Raw genomic sequence first — 22,454 nt, 5'->3', positions numbered from 1 at the left:
GAGTTAAGCTTGGGGATGCTTGATACGTCTCCAACATATCTATAATTTTTTATGGTTTCATGCTATTATCTTGTCAAACTTTAGATGTTTTGTATGCCTTTTATATCTTTTTTGGGACTAATTTATTAACTCAGTGTCAAGTGCCAGTTCCAGTTTTTTTTCGTGTTTTTTACCCTTTTCAGAGGAGGATTTTAAACAGAGTCCAAACGGAACGAAACTTCCAAAAAGTTTTTTTTCCAAAACAGAAGACGATCGGGGAACTTGAGAACCAAGGCAGGGGGCCACCAGGGACCCCACAAGCCCCCTAGCCGCGGCCAGGGGGCGCACCTCCCATGCTTGTGGGCTCCTTGGGCCTCCTCTGCCCTAGGTCTTCCGCCTATATATTTCCAAAAATTTCAGAAAAAATCAGGGGAGCCACGAAAACACTTTTCCGCCGCCGCAAACTTCTGTCTCCGCAAGATCCCATCTGGGGCACGTTCTGGTGCCCTGCGCGGTTCTATCAATTGCTCGACAGTAATTTGTTTACCCACCGTGATATTTGCTATTTTGAGAGAAGCCTCTAGTGAACACTATGGCCCCCGGGTCTACTTCACATCATATTTTCAGCCTTACTCTTTTACTTCGTTGCACTTTCCGCCTTCAGATCTCACTTTGCAATCAATCTTGAAGGGATTGACAACCCCTTTATAGTGTTGGGTGCAAGCTCTTTTGTGTTTGCTCAGGTACTCTGGACTTGACGAGATTCTCCTACTGGACTGATACCTTGGTTCTCAAACATAGGGAAATACTTACTGCTCCTGTGCTGCATCACCCTTTCCTCTTCAAGGGGGAAACCAACGAAGCAAGTCTCCGTCAACGTGTCAATTTCTGGCGCTGTTGTTTGAGAAGTAGCAGAAGGATTTCTGGCGCCGTTGCAGGCGTCATGGTCTAGAGCATCCAACAGTCAACTGAGGATCGTAGGGTGACCGAGTTTGTGAGGGTTCGGAAGTGTGCCCTCAAGACTTACCACGAGTCTTGGGCGAGGACTATGTGTCCTTAGCTCAAGGAGAATACGGTAGGGACTGTGTGCCCCGAGACTGTGTGTCCTTTGGTTTCAATACCAAGCCGCTCCAAACCAAACGTAAAACTGTCAGAGCAGTTGGAACTGGGTCATCAACAACTGTCTTCATCGAGCTACTGGTTCTATTTCCTCAACACTCTCATTTCATCAATTGGATGTTGAAGACTTTCATGTGTACTGTTTGAAGAATTTGACTGAAGACTTTCTATGAATTTCCTCACCTCAAATTCTTCACCCGAGTTATTCTTCACCTGCTTATCCTGTACTTGTGACCTGTGCAAACCGATTCTCTGAAATCACGTTGAGTACTTTGTTGTAGTCATTTTTGCACTTTTGACTTAGTACTATTTCCGTTGCACTCAGTTCATGACTTAGGACTTTCCTCACTGGGAATTTCCTCACTGATGAAATTGTAAAAATCACTTATTCACCCCCCTCTAGTCGATATAACGCACTTTCACAAATAAACATCTATTTTGTGCACTCATACCGCTCATGGAGCGACGGGGCAATCGGTATATTCCATGCTAAGTAAGTTACTCTCAAGACGGGCGTTTATTCGCTGTCGTTGCACGAGGGAGGTTGGTAACAACGGTGCCGAGCTCTGCTTAATCTAAATTAAATCAAAACAAAACTCCTTGGGCAAGAAGATATGTTGGAGGGCACCCGTGAATTCGGCTAGCCATGGTTGTGTCTGGAGGGTGGATAGGAGTAAAACTTTATAACTACATTACGGAACCACCTATAATGAGTTTAGCATGGAAGATACGGAGAACCTTTGTCATAACATTGACAGTAAAGAACACCATTCAAAAATTACACTTTCATTCCTGTTTTAAAAACTTGAGCTCTTGCACCTCTGTAAATCAATGTTTCCCTCTGCGAAAGGCCTATCTATTTACTTTGATGTTGAGTCATCACCCTCTTACTCAAAGCACCCGACTAGAGAGCACTATTGTCATTTCTATGCACTGAGCCTAGTCAATATTGGTTAAGGGTATGACCAGGATATTTTCTATTCTCAATTATAATATTTCATCACTGCTTGAATCACATAGGTGCTCTACATTTATGTTTTGCGGTCTCGCAAAGGGCAATCGAGATACCCTGCCACCATATTATATCGTGATTGTTTTGACAAATTTTTGGCATGTGAGATATCTTATTATTTCTTACTAGTTGGTTATGTATTGCCATGATTGGATATGATGCCTAAGTTATTATCATGGATGTATTTATTTATAATTTATGTTGAAAACTTGAACACTAGATAAACATGTGTATAATAACGAGAACAAAAGAGTTTGTAAAAGTTTTCTTTATCACTTTCAGTTTATCAACTCAATTGCTTGAGGACAAGAAATGAGTTAATCTGGGGGAGTTGATACGTCTCCAACGTATCTACTTTTACAAACACTTATGCTCTGATTTTGGCCTCTAATTTGCATGATTTGAATGGAACTAACCCAGACTAGCGTTGTTTTCAGCACAACTACCTTGGTGTTATTTTTGTGCAGAAATAAAAGTTCTCGGAATCACACAATCTTTTTGTGAATTATTTTGGGGCTGATCTGGAGTCCGTTTGGGGCTCCGGAGAGTGGGGTTCATCACCGTCATCATCACCAACCCTTCTACATCAACACCACCATGATGCTCACCACAGGGAGTGACTAATTGGTTTGTAGGCTTGCTAGACAGCGGTGTAATTGGATAAGATTGATCATGTAATCGAGTTAAGTTTGATAGGGCTTGATCCCTAGTATCCACTTTGTTCTGAGATTGATGTTACTATGACCTTGCTATGCTTAATACTTGTTACTAGGGCCCGAGTGCGATGATTCCAGATCTGAACCTATTATGTTTTCATGAATATAAGAATGATTTGGATCCTACCTTGCAAGTTATAGTTACCTATTACGTGTCTTGATCCGCATACCCTAAGGTGACAATAATTGGGATTCTTTCCGGTGATTGTCGTAGTTTGAGGAGTTCATGTATTCACAATGTGTTAATGCTTTGTTCCAGTTCTCTATTAAAAGGAGGCCTTAATATCCCTTAGTTTCCAATAGGACCTCGCTGCCATGGGAGGGTAGGACAAAAGATGTCATGCAAGTTCTTATTCCAAGCACGTATGACTATATACGGAATACATGTCTACCTTATATTGATGAATTGGAGCTAGTTCTATGTCGCCCTAGTATGTAACTGATATATGATGAATGTTCTCTAAATCATTATTCACTACCGATCCATGTGCCTATGTGTTACATATATTGAACCTTGCTAAGTTACTACTATTCCTACTACTGTCATACCTGCTACTGAATTGCTACTGCTATCACTGTTACTGTTACTACTATCACTTGTTGTGCTACTAAATATTTGCTGCAGAAGAATATCCCAAGTGTGGTTGCATTGACAACTCAACTGTTACGACCAATAAATATTTTTTGGCTCCCCTTGTGTCAAATCAATAAATTAGGGTGAAATACTAGTCGTGAAGACTGTTGCGATCCCCTACACTTGTGGGTTATCACACACTACATAGCCCCCCCCCCCACTTGTGATGAGCTTTGAGGACAGCTTCAACCAACAAGTAGCATAATAACACAAACAACATGCACATGTGACACAGGATTTAACGTGAAAAAACCTCCTCAAGCTGTGGAGTAAAAACCCACGACTGTGGACCAACTGGTCCACACAACTTCACTATCAGAATGATGAGTATAAAGTATTCACTAGAACCTCTCCACATTGCCAACCAGCAACAGCAACAACAACCACAAGAGGCAAGATGTCAGCAAAGCAGAGTACATACAACTTTTGACCCCTTTAGTATTTTCTAAACTTCTCTTAAACCGCAGAACCAAACAGCACCAAACTTGGTATACAAGTAGACACAAGAGTTCGTGAGATCCCCTCCAAATTTCATCTCAATCGGACACTGTTTGCCTACCCGAACGTTTTGTCTCCCCAAACTACTCTATTCTGAAACTGCAGCAGTCAAAGTTGACAAAACCACTCTCAAATTTGATGCTCCACTGACCCAATCCTCAAACCATCCAACCAGATCGAAGTAGTCAAAGTAAGGAATGAGATCACAAAGTTTGGAGTTGATCCAAGGTCCAAGCACACTTGAGCCTCCAATCACCAGATTGAACACTGTCTAGTCACGAGCAACAAATCTGGACACAACCTTCACTTCTTCTTTCTCTCACTTATAGGTTGTGTTTTCTATTGTGTGCACTCTGTCACTCTCACAGATGGCATCCACCACCAGAAGCGGTGGAGTGACTAGGGTTTTCTTCTTGCTTCACTTCCCTTCGAAGTGCTCTCAACCGTTGGATGCAGCGAGGATCAATGGCTAACATGTGTTGGACTTATGGGATGATGTTGGGCTGCCAACACAACTCCATGTGGAGGGATTTATCCCAATAATACTTACTTAAATACCTATATTCCTGGCCTCCTAGTACGGTGCATGAAAATGAAAAAGTAATCTTGCTCCGGGGAAGAAGGCGGGATTTTATTTTATTCTTCTCGCACGGTACAAGAACACTGACGGTACTCTCGTGACCTCGGTCCTCCTCCTGCTCCGCCCACGTCGGTCGTTGTCGGTGTTATATCCTCTCCCATCTCCCGCTACAAGAAGCCGCATCTGGTCCACCTCTTATGTGGTGCGACGGCAATGGGTCCTAGATAGGGAAGAAGTAGGGGTCATAGGCCGCTCGAGGCAGGAGGGAGGGGCTGGGATGTAGAGGTCTGAAAGAGGTGAGGTGAAGGAGTTTGAGGTGAACTAATCAAGTTTTTTAGCTCAACTGCTCGAGTGCATGATGCAATCTGTACCGTATGTCATCATACGTCGTGAGTCAAACTAACTCGACTTTTGCCGATGTTGCGACCCACTTGTTTTGTAGGCATGCTACAACCCACTTGGTTTTTTAGGAATGTTGCGACAGTCACCCCTATGTCTTGCGGGACCTATTTATCGCATTAAGCGATTGAAGAAGGATCAAACGTCGGCCCATGAGCATATATTGAAAACAGAAGTAATAAGAGAATAAAAGGTGATGAGCACGGGGAGTTGATCCCGTGCTCTCGTAATAGTAGGCAACATTGATAGTCACTCCGATAGCTTCCCATTTTGTCATAACATGAAGGGGCGTGACCTACTTAGAGGGGAAAATTCTAGTTTTTTATTAGTTTTGCCATTCTCTTTTGCAATTTTTATTTGTTTTCTTCTTTCTTCTCAAATTTTGGTTTGGTTTTCATTTTTCTACTCCATTTTTGTTCATTTTTTTATGTTTGTTTTGTTTTCGCTTTTAATAAGTGATCAACATTTTTTCTATACATGGTTAACATTGTCCTAACGCTTATTTAATGTTATTTAAATACTTTCTCAATGTTTTAATACATACTCCACATTTTCCAAATATTTGTTCAATATTTTTTACTTGTTTAACATTTCTTAATACTTATGCAACATTTCTAAATACTTATTCAACATTTTTTACATACTTTTTCAACATTTTTTATATACTCGTTCAACCTCTTATAATATTTGTTCAATATTTTATTAGTTGTTTCACATTTTTTAATAATAATTAAACATTTTTCAATAGTTGTTCAACATTTGAAAAGTTCTTTTTGTTTATATATGTAAAAAAATAAAGTACGAAAAAAGAAAGAATAAAAACAGGAAACAAAACAGGTCGTAGCCTCTCGCGCGGCTGGCCGGCCCATCGAGGCCTGACCCCTGTGCTCGCTAAAAGCGACACATAGGAGCGCCCCCTATGTCCCGGGACCTCCTAATCGGCGCATTCTGCACCGGCTAGGTTCCTAGCGCCCATGCGGCTGCATGTATGGGCCGGACCATCCCGAGAAAAGCGAATCGCTAGCCAGGCTCACACCTTCCAACGATTTCATTCGACGGTTGACTTCCCAAAAAGGAATACATCGCACAAAATCAAAAACGTTTATGAATTAATTTTTTTCACAGATTTGGATAAAGTTCACAAACTTAAAAAAGTTCATCATTTTAGAAAAGAAATCACGAAATTGAAAAGGTGAGTCAAACGTATTGTTTTACAAATTTGAACAAAGTTCATTATTTTTGACAAAAGTTTAATGAATTTTTTAAAAAGCTAATATATTGTCGAAAAATGTTCATTGAATTTAGAAGAGTTTATCAAATTTTAAATAAAAGTTGACAGATTTGCAAAAGTTCATTTGTTTTGAAAAAAGTTCATGAAATTTGAAAAAAATAATCATTTATTTGGAAAAATGTTCACGGTTTTGAAACAAAAAACATGGGTTTGATAAAACTTTTCAAATTTGATGGAAAATTCATGTGTTTCGAAAAAAAGTTCACATGCTAAAAAACTCATCGTTTTAATAAAAAAGAATTGGATTCCAAAAAAGTTCACCAATTTGAAGAGAAAAAAGTTAATGGTTATAAAAATGTTTGTAACTTTTTTTAAAATGGGGGATCGAAAAAAAACCGGCCAAAACAAAACCGAACATAAACCACAAACAGGAAACTCTCGTTCTTTCGTCTTATTATATTTAAAGAGAAAAGATGTATAGTAGTCTCAAAAGGTATAGCGTCGTGTTGCTTAACGTGGTTTGTACCTCTCCTAGAGGACGCTGGTTCGATGCTCGGCCAACGCATGTCTTTCTGAAGTATTCTACTATAGAGAGGAAGAAGAGCGGATATGCGTGGGCCGGCCCAAGGATGATCGTGTGTTTGGTTAGCCAGTTAGCCTATGTCCAATGCCTTAAGCGCCGAATAGAATTTTCCCTATGTTTCACTTATAGAGAAGCGTAGGGGAGCCTCCCTGAAGGCGAGAGCGTCATGGGCCTGCTAGGGGCATGGGAACCACAACCTTTTTGTTTTGTTTTATTTTAATTTTTTGTTTATACCTTCAAATATTATAATAAATATATATTTCAAAAACACTTTACATAAAACACTCAAAACAATGTTGACCAATCATTTGAAAAAAATGTTAAATATGTGATGACCTCTTGAAATCTATTGACATAGTTGAATCGGATGATGATAGTGCACTCGATGAAGAGATGGGGTTCTCCCTCATTTGGTTGTTCCAACACCCTCAAGAGATCTCTTTGAATCTATGGATCAAGTGGTTGATAAGAAATATACCCACCTTAAAAAAATTGAATGGGGACGAGTCCTTTCTCACAAACCTATCAGTAGGAACCATGGGAACATTAAAATCATGGAGAAAGTTGTTGACTACAAGAGAAATCAAAACCTAAAAGTTCCACCAACTTTCAAAGATAAATCATTTTCCATACACGCATTTTTAATTCATCAAGCATCTAAGATCAATATTTTTATTGGTGATGTTGATGATAGTAGAAATATAATTGCCTCTCATTTAGTTGGTGATGAAAAATAAAGATGCATGGATTTTTCCACTAATAATCTTGAGATTGTCTTACCCGATAATATAGATATTGTTGCTCATGACTTCTCGAAAACTCTAGTTAGGTCCTCTTCCCCTAACCCAGTAGGTAATGTTGATGTGTTAGGAAAGACTCATATTGTTCTCACTAAGGTTAAGTCTAGTGGATTGTCTGACCCCTTTTAAACTCTTAATATGATGTCTCATTTGGAATATTAGGGGTCTTTGTGAGCCTCGTAAAGTTCAGTGCCTCTGTGATACCATTGCTAAAATTAATCATAAATTTATTTGATTTCAAGTTACCAATGTAGAATCATGTGTGAGGGTTTCCTTAATTCTCTTGATAGACATTGTGCTTTTACCTAGCATTTCTTGCGTGCTGTAAAAACTGTTGGGGGTATTCTAGTTGGTATTAAGCAAGATTTATATGAGGTGGTTGGCTTCTCCAACAAAGAATTTGTTGTGGTTGCTGTTGTTAAGAATAAATCTAATGGTTTTATTTGGCACTTAGTCATTGTTTATGGTTTCTTATCCTTAACTCAAGATGGATTTTGATTTGTGGTGATTTTAATTTGGCGTGGAGTGATGCTGATAAGGGTAGTTGGCTAATCAACCCCCATATCACATTTATGTTTAATGATTGGATTATTATATGGGGATTATTTGAACTTTCTATTTCTAATCGTAGTTTTACTTGGTTTAATAATCAAAGTGACCTAGTGTTTGCTGTTATTGATAGAGTTCACTTCTGTGAACTTGGATGCACATTTTCCCTTATCCTCTCTTGTGGCTCTTCCAAGAGATGGGAGTGACCACACCCCCTGGTGTTGGACACTAGGGCTAGAAATGTCCTTTCTAAAGTAATAATCTATATACGACTGATTATGCGGGGATGAAAGTGATTAAAACCGAGATAGATGATATTTGGAAAAAAAATACTGCCATGTGGCAGGGATCTAGAGATAGAAAGTCCTTGAAGGGAATCGCAATAATGCTTATTTCAATTGTCTGGCTAACCATAGACACCGCAAAAAATTATTTATCTGAGTTGGTTGGTCATGATGTTCATGCGACCTCCAGTTCTGATATGCTTGATGTTGCTACTCTTTCTATAAAAGAACTTTTTTTCCATTGAACCTAAACCTGATATCCATGTGGATTCTAACTTTTGGGTTGAGGAGGAACTCGTGACTAAGGATGAGAAGGTTGCTTTGGAAAGAACTTTCTGCGGGGAGGAAATTAAGAAGGCCATCATGGGTTCATATGCTAGTGGGACTCGTGGCCTTCATGGTTTATCTTTCATCTTTTACCAAACTTTTGGGACTTGATCACAAAATATTTCATGTGGCTTGTTAAACATTTTGAGGAGGGGACACATGATGTTTATAGGTCAAACTTTCCTATTATTACTCTTATACCTAGAACTCCCAATGTTAAGGATATGACGAATTTTAAACCTATAAGTTTGAGTAATTGTGTTGTTAAATTGCTTTCTCAAGCAATGCCTATTGGAGCTCCCCCTGTTCGTGATGGGCTTATATCTTCCAATCATGCTACCTTTGTTAAAGGTGGACTCATTTTGGAAAGTGTGGTTATGGCCCATGAGGTCATTCATGAGATTCAAGGGGCTGGTGTGGGTGGCTTGGTTATAATAGTTGGCTATGAGAAAGCTTATGATAGAGCATGTTGGTATTTTTTGCCAAAATGCTTACATCTATAGGCTTTGGGAGAAAATGGATAAGATGGATTTGTAGTTCTCTTCATGAAGGCTCCTTTTTGTTATAATTAATGATACTAATGGCCCACACTTTGGAGGGGGGTGAAACAGGGATACCCTCGTTTTCCTTTGTTATTCAATCTTTTAGCTGGTGTTTTTTTAAATGCTCTCTAAAGTTGGTACTCATGGTTTGATTGTTGGTTTGCCTCCAAATGCTATTCCTCGTGGGGTTGTTAGCCTGCAATATGTTGTTGACACCATCCTATTTCTTGATGCTTCTTTGGAGCATGCTAAAACTTAAAACGGATTTTGTCATGCTGTGAAAAAATCACCGGGTTGAAATTTAATTTTCATAAAAGTGATTGTCATACTATACATGTGGATGAGGAGATTTCTAAGTGCTTTTCCTAGTTTTTTAGCTCTCGAATTGGAAATTTCCCCTTCTAGACTTGTGTGTTCCTTTGCATTTTAAGAAACTTGGGAGGGAGGACCTACAACCTATTATTGATACGATTACCAAAAATATTTCTAGATGGCTAGGAGTAACCTATCTTATAGGGGTTGCTAGTACTCCAACATATCTGATGTCTATTATCAAATTTCCAGAATGGGCTATTGAGGCCATCACCTTCGAAATGTTTCATTATTTTGGGTTAATTTATGGGATGAACATAAATATCATTTGGCCAACTGTGTCTTATTTCTAGGAAAAAATAGTTTGGAGGTATGGGTGTCCCTAATCTTAGGGATTTCAACATGGATCTGCTTGCATCTTGGAGTCAAAGGTTTTATGATAAAAGGATAGTAATTGGAAGGATTTACTTTGATTCAAGTATGTTTTTAATAAACTTAATGCCTTCTGGGCTAAACCATAGTTGGCAACTCCCTTTTGGAAAAGTGTTTCTTGGGATTTTTCTGCAACTAAAACCTTTTATAAGTGGATTCCTAGTAATATACAACATGTGGCCTTCTAGCATGACATTTGGATTGGGAGTGCTCCCTTAAACCTCTTTTTTGGGATCTCTTTGAGACGTGCGAGCAACAAGATGCTACGGTTGCAGAAGTTTGGGATGAGGAGGTTTTGGATCTTACCTTTGGGAGGTGTGGATTAACAAACTATGAGTAGATGATTCAAGTTGATTGACTTGATTAAGGGTTTTACCTTATATGGCGATAAAGATCAACCAGTTTGGATGCTTAAGCCTTCTAGTAAATATACTTTCAAGTCTTCTACAAGATGATTAACGTTGGGGTGTTTCATCTAAATTAATACATTTCACTTGGAAAATCAAAGTCCCACTCAATATAATGTATTTCTTTGGCTTATTTTCTACAAACAAGTGTTTGACTAGGGAAAACATAGCTAAGAGGAGACATGTAGATGATATATCTTGTTTATTTTGTTGTGATCACAGAACTATTGAACACTTGTTATTTGATTGTACTATTACAAAATAAACTTGGCATGTCATTGCTGATAGTTTTTGTATATTTGTCCCTAGTTATTTTACATCTTTAATGTTCTTTTGGAAACAAAAGAAGAAGAATAGAACTAATTTATTGACATGTGTCACCTTGTGAGTCTTATGGCTTTTGTGCAATGATTTTGTGTTCCAGAGGTGAAGCATGCGATGCATCCTTGATACGTCTCCAACGTATATATAATTTTTGATGGTTTCATGTTATTATCTTGTCAGACTTTGGATGTTTTCCATGCCTTTTATATATTTTTTGGGACTAACTTATTAACTCAGTGCCAAGTGTCATTCCTGTTTTTTCCATGTTTTTGACCACTTTCAGAGGAGATTTTGAAACGGAGTCCAAACGGAATAAAATCCCCGAAAAGAATTTTTCCGTAACGGAAGAAGATCAGGAGACTTGAGAGCCAAGGCAGGGGGGCCCCAGGGGCCACACAAGCCCTCACCCCGCAGCCAGGGGGGAGGCCGCGGCCCACAGGCTTGTGGGGCCCCTGGACGCCCTCTGCCCTAGGGGTTGCGCCTATATATTCCCTAAAAATCCCAAAAAAATCACGAGATCATCGAAAATACTTTTCCGCCGCCGCAAGCTTCTGTCTCCGCAAGATCCCATCTGGGGCACGTTCTGGTGCCCTGTCGGAGGGGGGATTCAGACACGGAGGGCTTCTTCATCAACACCATGACCTCTCCGATGATGCGTGAGTAGTTCACCATAGACCTACGGGTCCATAGCTAGTAACTAGATGGCTTCTTCTCTCTCTTGGATCTTCAATACAAAGTTCTCCATGATCTTCATGGAGATCTATCTGATGTAATCTTCTTTTGCGGTGTGTTTGTCGATATCCGATGAATTGTGGATTTATGATCAGGTTATCTATGAATCTTATTTGAGTTTCTTCTGATCTCTCTTATGCATGATTTCATATCCTTGTAATTCTCTTCGAGTTGTGGGTTTTGTCTGGCCAACTAGATCTATGATTCTTGCAATGGGAGAAGTGCTTGGTTTTGGGTTCATACCGTGCGGTAACCTCACCCAGTGACAGAAGGGGTAGTGAGGCACGCATCATGTTGTTGCCATCAAGGGTAAAAAGATGGGGTTTTCATCATTGGTTTGAGATTATCCCTCTACATCATGTCATCTTGCTTAAGGCGTTACTCTGTTCATCATGAACTCAATACACTAGATGCATGCTGGATAGCGGTCGATGTGTGGAGTAATAGTAGTAGATGCAGAAAGTATCGGTCTACTTGTCTAGGACGTGATGCCTATATCTATGATCATTGCCTTAGATATCGTCATGACTTTGCGCGGTTCTATCAATTGCTCGAGAGTAATTTGTTCACCCACCGTGATACTTGCTATTTTGAGAGAAGCCTCTAGTGAACACTATGGCCCCCAGGGTCTACTCCACACCATATTTTCAGCCTTATACTTTTTACTTCGTTGCACTTTTCGCCTTCAGATCTCACTTTGCAAACAATCTTGAAGGGATTGACAACCCCTTTGAAGCGTTGGGTGCAAGCTTGTTTGTGTTTGCGCGGGTACTCTGGACTTGACGGGACCCTCCTTCTGGATCGATACCTTGGTTCTCAAACTGAGGGAAATACTTACTGCTCCTGTGTTGCATCACCCTTTCCTCTTCAACGGAAAAACCAACGCAAGCCCAGTCTCCATCAACGTGTCAATTTCTGGCACTGTTGTGTGTTGCCATAGCAATCCTCGATTTCGTTGGTTCACTAATCACGTAATGGAAGATCTTGTTTGGATTCTCATGGTGCTCTTCTTCGATGCTTAAGACTGCTAGATCATTAGCGAGGCGTGCTCCTTAGGATCGCTTAGTCCAGTGACTAGTAGGGGTGACCGATAGCCTATTTTGTTGCTCTAAAACCAGATAGAAAACAAGAAAGAGACAAAAAAACTAAAGAAACAATAATGAAAAAAATAAAAACTAACGAGAACCAAGAAAAGAAATATAGAAAATTGAAGAAAAAAGAAAAGAAAAAAAAAAGAAAATACCAATGGAAGCGGAGAAAGAAACACTAGTGAAAAAACAAAGAAGGGCAAAAAACCAAGAAAACCAATGGAAAACGGGCTATTTTATCCTCAAGTAGGTCGTTCCCTAGTATTCAGCATGAACCTTAAGCTTATTCAATAGCTAGCAAAATTGTCCATAATCAAGAAGACATGGGATCGAGTGTGGCCCCTCGCCCAAAATCTGCCATCGGGCCTGAGGAGGCATGGAACTCATCCTCCCTTCGCACACTCCTCTCTTCACGACTCTCAATTAGGCCAACTCCAACACGCAAGACCAAATGGTTTTTCCGTGGCCTTTTAGGGTGAAATGGTCACAAATCGTGGCCCAACGCGCGCCCACGGACGGATGTGTGTGCATTTTTTGTCCGTCGTCGACCCATTACCCGCTCAAATTTGGGTCGTGTTTGCTTCCAAACAGACACACGCAGACGCTCCATTTGTCGTCCCCTTGGCCCACATGTCAATGAGATAAAGCCTCATTTCCCCTTTCCCTACGTGACACGCACCTCCTCCCGACATTGATGTCGTCTCCCATCTTTCGACTGCTCCATCGTTGTGTGCAAGCCGGCTGCCCAAGGTCCGACACATCCACACAAAATCCCCCCCTCCCGACTGTTTTTTTGGAGGAGCCCTTGCCTGCGTTTGTGGGCCCTCTTCACCTTCATCGGTACCAAAGAAACCATGGTCGGCGGTGATGGCCATCGGCCCCAACACTGTCCACCTCGCGTTGCAAGGTTGTTGTTGTCTGTTTCCGCTTCTATAGAACAGATGCCTCTACGGGGAGGCCGAGGTGCTCTTCACCGGACGGATATCCACCACGACCGTAAGGTGTTCTACACTTTGCTCAAAAGGAACCGATAACCCACAAGTATAGTAGATCACAATAGTCTTCACGGTTAGTATTTCACCCTGATCTATTGATTCGACACAAGGGGAACCAAAGAAAATGTATCGGCCTTAGCAGTTGAGTTATCAATTCAACTATACGTGGGATATATCTCTATATCAAGGATTTAGTAGCACGACAAGCGATAATAGTAACACTAATAGTGATAGCAGCAATTTGTAGCAATTGTGACAGTAGCAACAATGGTAGTAACTTTAGCAAGATTCGGTATATGTACAACATAGGCACATGGATCAACGATGGATACATATGGATGACATTCATCATGTAACCGTTACAAAATAGGGAGACACAGAACTAGCTCCAATTCATCAATATAATGTAGGAATGTATTCAGTATATAGTCATACGTGCTTGCGATAAGAACTTGTATGACATCTTTTGTCCTACCCTTTCATGGCAGCGGTGTCCATAAGGAAACTAAGGGATATTAAGGCCTCCTTTTAATAGAGAACCGGAATAAAGCGTTAATACATGGTGAATACATTAACTCCTCAAACTACGGCGATCACCGGAAAGAATCCCAATTATTGTCACCATGGGGTATGCGGATCATAACACGTAATAGGTGCACACAACTTGCAAGATAGGATCTAAACACTTTCATATTCAGAGAAAACAAAATAGGTTCAGATCTGGAATCATGGCACTCGGGCCTTAGTGACAACTAACAATCATTAAGCATAGCAAAGTCATAGCAACATCAATCTCAAAACATAATGGATACTGGGAATCAAGCCCTATCAAATTAACTCGATTACATGATCAATCTCATACAAAACCCATCACCATACAACAAGCCTACAAAGGAATTACTCACTCACAATGGTGAGCATCATGGAATTATTGTTAGAGAAGGGTTGGTTATGATGGCGACGACGAATCTCCCTCTCCGGAGCCTCAAATGGACTCCAGATCAGCCATCCAAAGGAAGAACAGGAGGTGGCGGCGGCTCCATCTTGTAAAACGCGATGAAATCTTCCCTCTGATTTTTTGTGTGTGAAGATGTGAATTTATAGGACTGGAATTAGGGTCGGAGGAGCCACATGGGCCCCACAAGCTATCATCGCATGCCTAGTGGGTGTGCGCGCGCCCTATTGGCTTGTGGCCCATAGGCAGCCCCCTCCGGTGGTTGTTCCCTCCATAATTCTTCATATATTCCAAAAATAATTCACAAAGTTTCGTCCAATTCTGAGAACTTTTATTTCTGCACAAAACTGACATCATGCTAATTCTACTGAAAATAACGTCAATCGTGGGTTAGTTTCATGAAAATCATGCAAATTAGAGACCAAAACCAGAGAAAAGTGTTTGGAAAAGTAGATATGTTTGAGACGTATCAGGTACCATGGATAGTGGGGACGAGTATTTTTTAAACAACTTCATTTTTTCATTAGATGATTCGTCGTTAGATGAAGAAGAGCTCGTGGTTGCTGCATTGGTCGTAAATGACCACATTTCTAGGAAATTTCCTAGTTTGAGGGGATCAATCTCGGTTCATGCTCCGATGTTGAACCGCAATAGCTAGAGCGGTCATGCCTTGCTCTATGTCGATTACTTTATGGGTTCCCACTCTACAAACCCCATCTTTTCTTGTGCCGCATCCGGATGGCAAGACATGTGTTCAATCGTATTCCACGGGGAGTGACAGGGGCGGAGCTAGCACTATGGCGTTGGGGTCAGTTGACCCCAATGGATTTATGTGAAACCTGTAGTGAATGGATGCTAATCGAAGTATAATTATGGTTGAATCCATCTAATATATGAAGATGACCCCATTGACAAATTTAGCTAGCTCCGCCACTGGGGAGTTATAGGATTTTGTGATTGCTTTGAGTTCAGGGAGGATGCCCTTGACAAGGTTGGTTTCTCTTCTTATCAAAAATGCATTGCGTGCTTGCATACGAAATTTCTGGTGATATTGTGAATGAGTATGTCTGCATGAGTGATTACACATGTCTCACATGAATATACATGTTATGTAGGGACGTGGTGGAAGCGTTTGGCCGTGAGTACCTGAGAGAGCCAAATGTCACAGCTACAACTTGACTCTTAGTGATTAATGCAAATAGAGGCTTTCTAAGAATGCTTGGAAACATAGATTGTATGCATCGAAAGTGGAAGAAGTGTCCATTGGCTTGGCAGGGGTAGTACAGGGGGCATGTGAAAGGTTGCACTATCATATTAGAAGAGGTGGCTTCACAAGATCTTTTGATATGGCACTCTTTCTTAGGCATGGTTGGTTCTCACAATGATATCAACGTGCTTCAACGTTCTCTAGTGTTCAGAAGATTTGCGAAAGGACACTGCCTAGAGGTCAACTTTGAGATCAATGGCCACCATTACAACAAGGGATACTACCTAGCTGATGGTATTTATCCTAAATGGTCAGCTCTGGTGAAGACAATATACAATCCAGAAGGAGAAAAGAGACAGTGATTTTCCCAAGCACAAGAGACTGCTTGGAAGGACATGGAGTGTGCTTTTGGTGTGCTTCAGTCTCGATGGTCTATCGTTCGACACCCTGCACTAAGATGAAGCATCGAAAAATTTTGAGAGGTGATGAATGTTTGTGTGGTCATGCATAACATGATCGTGAAGGATGAGCGTGATCACAGTGTGTACGACCAATGGCTTGAATATCAAGATGAAAATGTTATGACCGAGCACCAAGAACATACAATGTGTAAATGTTCACCCTATTCCATTGTGAGATGCGTGTTAGGTAAACTCACATGCAACTAGAAGATGACTTCGTTGACACATATGAACTCACATTGACAACCAGTAAATGTATGATTCATTTTCTTTCAACGTATTCAAGACAATTTTGATTGGATTGTAAACTTTGTGTTTTTTATTCGGTTGTCATACTATTTGATTGCAAAATTATTTGCATTTTTTTATTTATTTGGTTAAAAAACTATTTGCAATGTTTAGTTCTAAAAGTTGTTTATATTTGGCCTCCGGCCAGCCATGGCAGACCAAATGCGTCGGTAGCGTTGGTTGCATTGCCAGCGCATCCAGAAAAACGGACGAAAACCGCCCCTTTGTCCGACTCAAATGTACAAAATCCAGACAAAATGATCGTTCATTTGGGGCCGCCCATTAAAGTTGGCCTTGCCACCTTAGAGTCCTCGTCCCACCCCACCTATGGGATAACGCCCCGCAGAACTTCGGAGCAAGCTACCACGGAAGCAGTGCTCGAAAGGTGAGGTCCCATGCGTCCCTCATGTCGTCATGGTGCACGAGCAGACTTACAGCATCTACAGTCAGGCGTCCCAAACCCGTCTCAAACTCTCAGACGGGTCGACCGATCACTAACCGGTCAAAAAAATTGACCCACCCGGGAGCCTCACACCGACCTTACACATCCGGGCGCATCCGCCACGTTGAACCCGACACGCCCGACCCATCATCAACCCCACAACTTTCCCTCAAAAACACCAATTTGTCCCCTTTGTCGAACCCTAGCTCATTCTCACTCTCCTATCTCGCTCTGCCCTCTCCTTTCCCCTCTCGGACTCCGATCGAATCGGGCGAGATGTCAAACTTCGGCTCAGACCTCAACTACAACAAGGAGCTTGCCCTTCGTATTTCCTTGGAGCGGCCCAAGGTGGACACCGGGGGCAGCTCCAGATCTGCATGGTCGCCGCTCCTGCGCCGGCGTAGCCGGGCGCCGGGGTTGGCCCCACCCGGCCCTTGCGCAGTTCCGCCCGGACAGCACCGTCCGCTTCACCCCCCGCGTCGTCCCCTTGACTTGTCGGTCACTGCTCCACGCGGGGCAGCGTTGGGTGCTAGTGCTTGTGTGGGCGACCCGCATACAGGCTCCAAAATTGAAGGCACGCGACGCCCGTCGCAAGAGTCAGCAGGCAAGGGAAGGGGGCGCGACAGAGCGGTCTGTGTGTCCTCGTCGTGCGTTACCGACGGACCCCGACGAGGACGAGCGTCTCTTTGCTTAGGTGTACCATCGGTTGAAAATGACGGCGGAAAAGAAAGGACGCTTGCTACTTACGACACAAGAGCTCGGAGGTGCTCCGGCTTGCTATTGAGCAGTCCGAGCTGTAGACGAAGGAGGCGGCTCGGCTCACCAAGTTAAAGAAGCAACGGGACAGGGTCGTTCGCTAGATGAAGGGGATGATCGTCCTCTCTGATTCCTCATCCGACGATGACCACCACAACTTCACCTCACCGACGACCAAGATCTTCACCAACCACGGATGCCTACAACTTCGCTGGCGAACAGAAGGGCAAAGGCCCGACACGGAAGTGATGAAGACACCTCCCTCCTATGTTTATTATCGTTTTTAGTTGTCAAAGTTAGAACTTGTCCAGCGACGAACTCCGATAATCTTTTGGCCGATGTATAATTTGGTTTATGAGCATTTGATTGTCTGTTGCTTGATTATGTAAAATAGCTTATCATCTTGCATGTGTAGATATAGGATGCGGGATATGAGGTTATGTGGATGTGGAAAAAATTAAGATGATAAGAACGCGCGGATGCGCCCGCGAGAGGGACGACGTCACCGTCTGTGCGGAGCGTGGAATGACAGGCCTCGAAATGCTGTAAAATGGGAGTACGTACTTAGGTCCTGTTTGGAACCACTCAGATTATATAATTCAGTTTTTATAATCTATTATGTTTTCAAACAGGACATATTATATTATAGATTATGAAAACTAATGGACAGATTATTAAAAACTCACAATCTACTCTAACCCAGATAAAATCAGATTATGTATTGCTAATGACCTATTATCTTTGTAAAGTTGAGGATAATTACATTTCTACCACCGCCACCTTCTTTTTTTAAAAAATAAACAGAGGACAGACAAGTCATTATGCAATGTAAATAAATTGGATTACAGTTTATATAATCTCGCTTCAAACATGTTCACCTAGATTATTTTTGTAAATTAGATTATATAATCTATCTTCATAATCCAAATTATCATAATCTATTATGGTTTCAAATAGGGTCTTAGATTCTTTACTGCAACAGAGAAAAAGGAGTATATCCCTCATCAGTTTTCGTTTAAACAAAACCCTTGGTCATTCACAGCCGCATTAGAGCAAGCAAAGCCAGTGTTAAAAAAAGGGAGCAAGCAAAGCCCGCCGCATTTTTCTTCGGACCAAACCGGGTGGCAGCAAAAGATATAAAATGAGAACAATGATGGGGATATTCTCCTTTCCCGAAGGAAGAAGGATCGGCTCGGGATATTCACCCGACCCGGGCCACCTACGCGGTCAGGACGGGATCACCAACAGCCGGCCAGCGACGCCCGAACCGACGATTCCCTTGCCCCAAACAAGCCCATCGCGGCCCCAAGGGCCAAAAACACCCCATCCCGCGCCGAAAGGGACGCGCAGGAGGACGGATGGAGACGAGCAGACGACGACGGAGACGCTGCAAGCAACAGCAAGGAGGATATTCCACATGCGTGCCAAGGAGGAGGAGAAGATGAGGAAAGCGCGGCCCCTTGCGACCAGCACCAGAATAATCCCAAACTGGTTTTATAATTGCCGCCGATGCGCATAGATTATGCGTGGATAATCCCTCACCGAACCGCGCCAGTCCATCTATCGGCACATGTTCAGACTCCAGGGCGGATCGGGCAGCCGGCGTGCGAATCAATCCTGCATTATGCTACTAGTACTACTAGCTAGGCTGTGGATAAGCACGGACAGCAAACAGTAGTTATTAATGTATTGTTGACCCACGACAGGGACGATAACAATGGCGATTAGGGCATGCAGGGGAAAACGACGTGCAGCTTATCGGGGATCAGTGCACTGCAGGAGCCCCAGCTCATGGTCCGGATTCCAGAACGCGCCGGTGGTTTCTTCTTTCTGTCCTTCAGTTTTGTCTGCCGTCTGGATGCTGAAACTTTAGTCGTAGCTAGAAATATTTACTCATCTTCCAGGCAGAGCCCCAAAAGGGTTAGGTGAGCGTGCACCAGTTGTACAAAAGCATGGCCGGATCGCCATGCCAAGTTGAAAACCAAGAGAGCAACCATGGTGGAATCCTGTCCTTGGGCTCCTTTGGTTCAGAGAACCTTGCTTTTGCTGCGATGCTGGTGCTGATGAAATTTCAGCACCAGATCGAGGAGTAACATATCACAGTATCAGAAGTTCAGAATATGGATATGCAATTTTCATCTGGTCAGAAAAAGGCATGCAGTTCAGCAAACCTGCTAGTATTGCAGTACAAGGTTGACGGTGAGCACTCATATGCAAGCAACTCAAGAACTAATAGTATCCAAAAAACTGGAGCACCTTTATTAAACCTCAGTACAGCAAGAGCCGAACAATATACGAATCTCATTATATATATGTATGTAATTCTCGGGGCGAAAATTGGTGGTCTGCCCGAAACGCTCGCGAAAAAAGCCTCATGTACATCACAAGAACAAGGCCATGATCAGTTCATTTTTTGGGCGCTGGATCAACGCCCAATATCCCTGGATTCATGGCCTGCACCACACCCTCTCGATCGATCAGGAGTGTATGCCGTTATTGTCATCCATGCCGCAAAGCTATCTCTACCTCTCTCTCATGGAAATCTCTTGACGGTCCCAAAAGCCTTCAGATCATCTCCGGCTATAGCCTACCGACCTGTCGTCTTCCTCAGAACTGTCGCTGACGGTGAGTGCCGAGACGGCCACCCCTGAACAAGAGAGCTGAAGGGGGCCTTCAGGGGACCGGGACTGCGAGCTGCTTTGCTCCTGATGAGCCCAGAGATCTCCCACCAGCATAATCGGATGGCTAGCTGAGGAAGAGCTAGGGGACCTCTGGTTGTGCAGACGGTATTTCTGAACATCAAACATGATACAAGTTAGTCTCAAGACAAGATAGTATGTTGACAGCATTTCAAAATGAGAATTGTTCACAAAAAAAATCATAAAGGGATAAAACTATTGCTAACCTGGAGGTGGCTTTTCACTTCATCGTTGGTGAGGCCATCAACTTTCATCACCTCCCTGATTTGCTTTGGAGTGGCAACTGCAATCATGATGGAACAATTCTCCGTTAGGACTCCAATATTTTTCAACGTTCCAACAAGAACCTACAGCAAACATTTGATTAATTTATCGCTCAAGTACCTTGAGGGCCACCGAGTTGGTGCAAGGCGGCAACAAAGTGCCGGTGAAGCTCCGGCGACCAGCACCGCCTCGTCTTCCTCGACTGCTGATCATGAGCCTGCAAGCCAGGCCCTGAAGGTGGAGGTGGCATGGCGGCCGCAAATTTTGCGGCGAAAGCCTGATGGCGGTCGTCGGCAGGGGGAGAAAACTGCCTGTTCGCAGCGGGAGACATCATCGGCAGAGCAGGCAGGCCTTCTGCGCCAACAATCTTGTCATCCCTGCCGAAATACTGGGGAGCCGGCGGCGGCGGCATTGCGCCGCAGCTGACTGCCATGGGCGCGCCGGTGGCGCCGCCGAGCAGCATGGGCTTGGACAGGGCGCTCTCCTTCTTCTGCTCCTTCTGAAACCGAAGAAATGGATTCGTTTCGGTCAGGATTCGAAAAACAATTAAATCGTACAGTATCGTATAGCAACAACTTGTATATATATACAGATAATAAAGATCAAACCAGAGCGAAAAAAAAAATTAAAGAAAGGAGAGAGGTGAGGATGTAGTGGTACGTACGAGGGGATCGGCGGCGCGGCTGTCGACCCAGAGCTGCGCGGTGCTCATCCATTTGCGCTTGTCGTTGTCGTCGGCGTCGCGGCGCTCGCTCCTCTTGGCCGCCTCCTCCTTCATGAACTCGATCACTGCACAAGCAACCGCACGGGTCAGACAAAATCGAAACAAACAAACAAACAAACAGAAGAAGGAAAACGAAAATCCATTGGGATGAAAGGGGTGGGTGGCTGACCGTCGGCGAGGAGGCGGGCGCAGAGGGGCAGCTCGCGGCGGAAGACCTCGATCTTGCGGCGCTCCTCCTCGAGGCCGCGGATGCAGGCGTCGACGGCGGGCGGCTCCTTGGCGGCGGCGGCGAGCCGGCCGGCGGTCTTGGCGACGAATAGCTTGAGGTCGAGGCCCAGGTCGAGGGGCATCCCGATCTCGCCGACGTCCAGCCCCATGCAAACTCACGCGCGCTAACAAGGGAACACACGCCGCACGCCACCTCTCCCGATCGGCGGCGACGGACGGACGGACGGAAGGAAGCTGGTAGCGGTGGGAGGGGAGGGGAGGGGAGGCGAGGCGAGAGAAGGATAGGAGAGGAGGATGCTGGGTGGGGGATCTGGAAGGTGCGCGCATATATAGACGGCGAGGGGAATCTGCGAGCTGGACCGCAGGATTTGTTCGTTCGCCCTGGCTGGTGGTGTGTGAGAGAGAAGGGAGGGACCGTGATGCGGCGCCTGGGGTGGGTAGGGGCGAGGCGAGGCGAGGCGCCGCGGTACGTTGCCGATTCCTCACGTCGCGCCCCGGGCGAGAAACTCGCACTCGTCACTCCGTCCGATCGGTCTCGAGCCACCGCTTCTCACGCACCATTCCATTCTCTCTTTCTTTTTTTTCTTTTTCTTTTTTTTGCCGGGCTTGCGTCTCACGGTTGGCTTGCCAAGTATAGCCAGCGGAACGGTAAAAAAAAAAAGATGCGTGTTCGCTTTTGTCTTCTTCGTGCGTGCGTGCATGCATCAACTTGCTTGCGCGTCACGGCGTGATCCGATCCTTAATTTGGCGGATCTCCTCCGATGGCCGAGGCGCCCGCCCATCGGTTTCGTTGCCCCATCGGTTCCGCAGGCCTGCATGCACGCACAAACGCACAGCTTCTTCTTTTCTGTAACTTTGTTGCCACGGTGCATGCGGTGATGGTCTAG

The 22,454-nt window shown here is 43.6% G+C and overlaps 1 protein-coding gene across 1 annotated transcript; it reads right to left on the bottom strand.

Moving 5' to 3' along the window:
* Positions 1–19,888: 19,888 nt before the first annotated feature.
* Positions 19,889–21,878, bottom strand: LOC123452375 (transcription factor HHO5-like). The gene is made up of 5 exons (XM_045129025.1): positions 21,509–21,878; positions 21,280–21,404; positions 20,736–21,114; positions 20,558–20,634; positions 19,889–20,444 (listed from the first exon to the last, which is right to left on the bottom strand). Exons 1-5 carry the CDS (start codon positions 21,714–21,716, stop codon positions 20,223–20,225), a joined length of 1,011 nt encoding a protein of 336 aa, XP_044984960.1. The 5' UTR covers positions 21,717–21,878; the 3' UTR covers positions 19,889–20,222.
* Positions 21,879–22,454: the final 576 nt, after the last annotated feature.

Source organism: Hordeum vulgare, chromosome 5H (assembly GCF_904849725.1).
Source record: "Hordeum vulgare subsp. vulgare chromosome 5H, MorexV3_pseudomolecules_assembly, whole genome shotgun sequence".
Classification (NCBI taxonomy): Eukaryota; Viridiplantae; Streptophyta; class Magnoliopsida; order Poales; family Poaceae; genus Hordeum; species Hordeum vulgare.
Note: the sequence above shows the minus strand (reverse complement) of the source record. Positions and strands in the feature narration are given on the sequence as shown.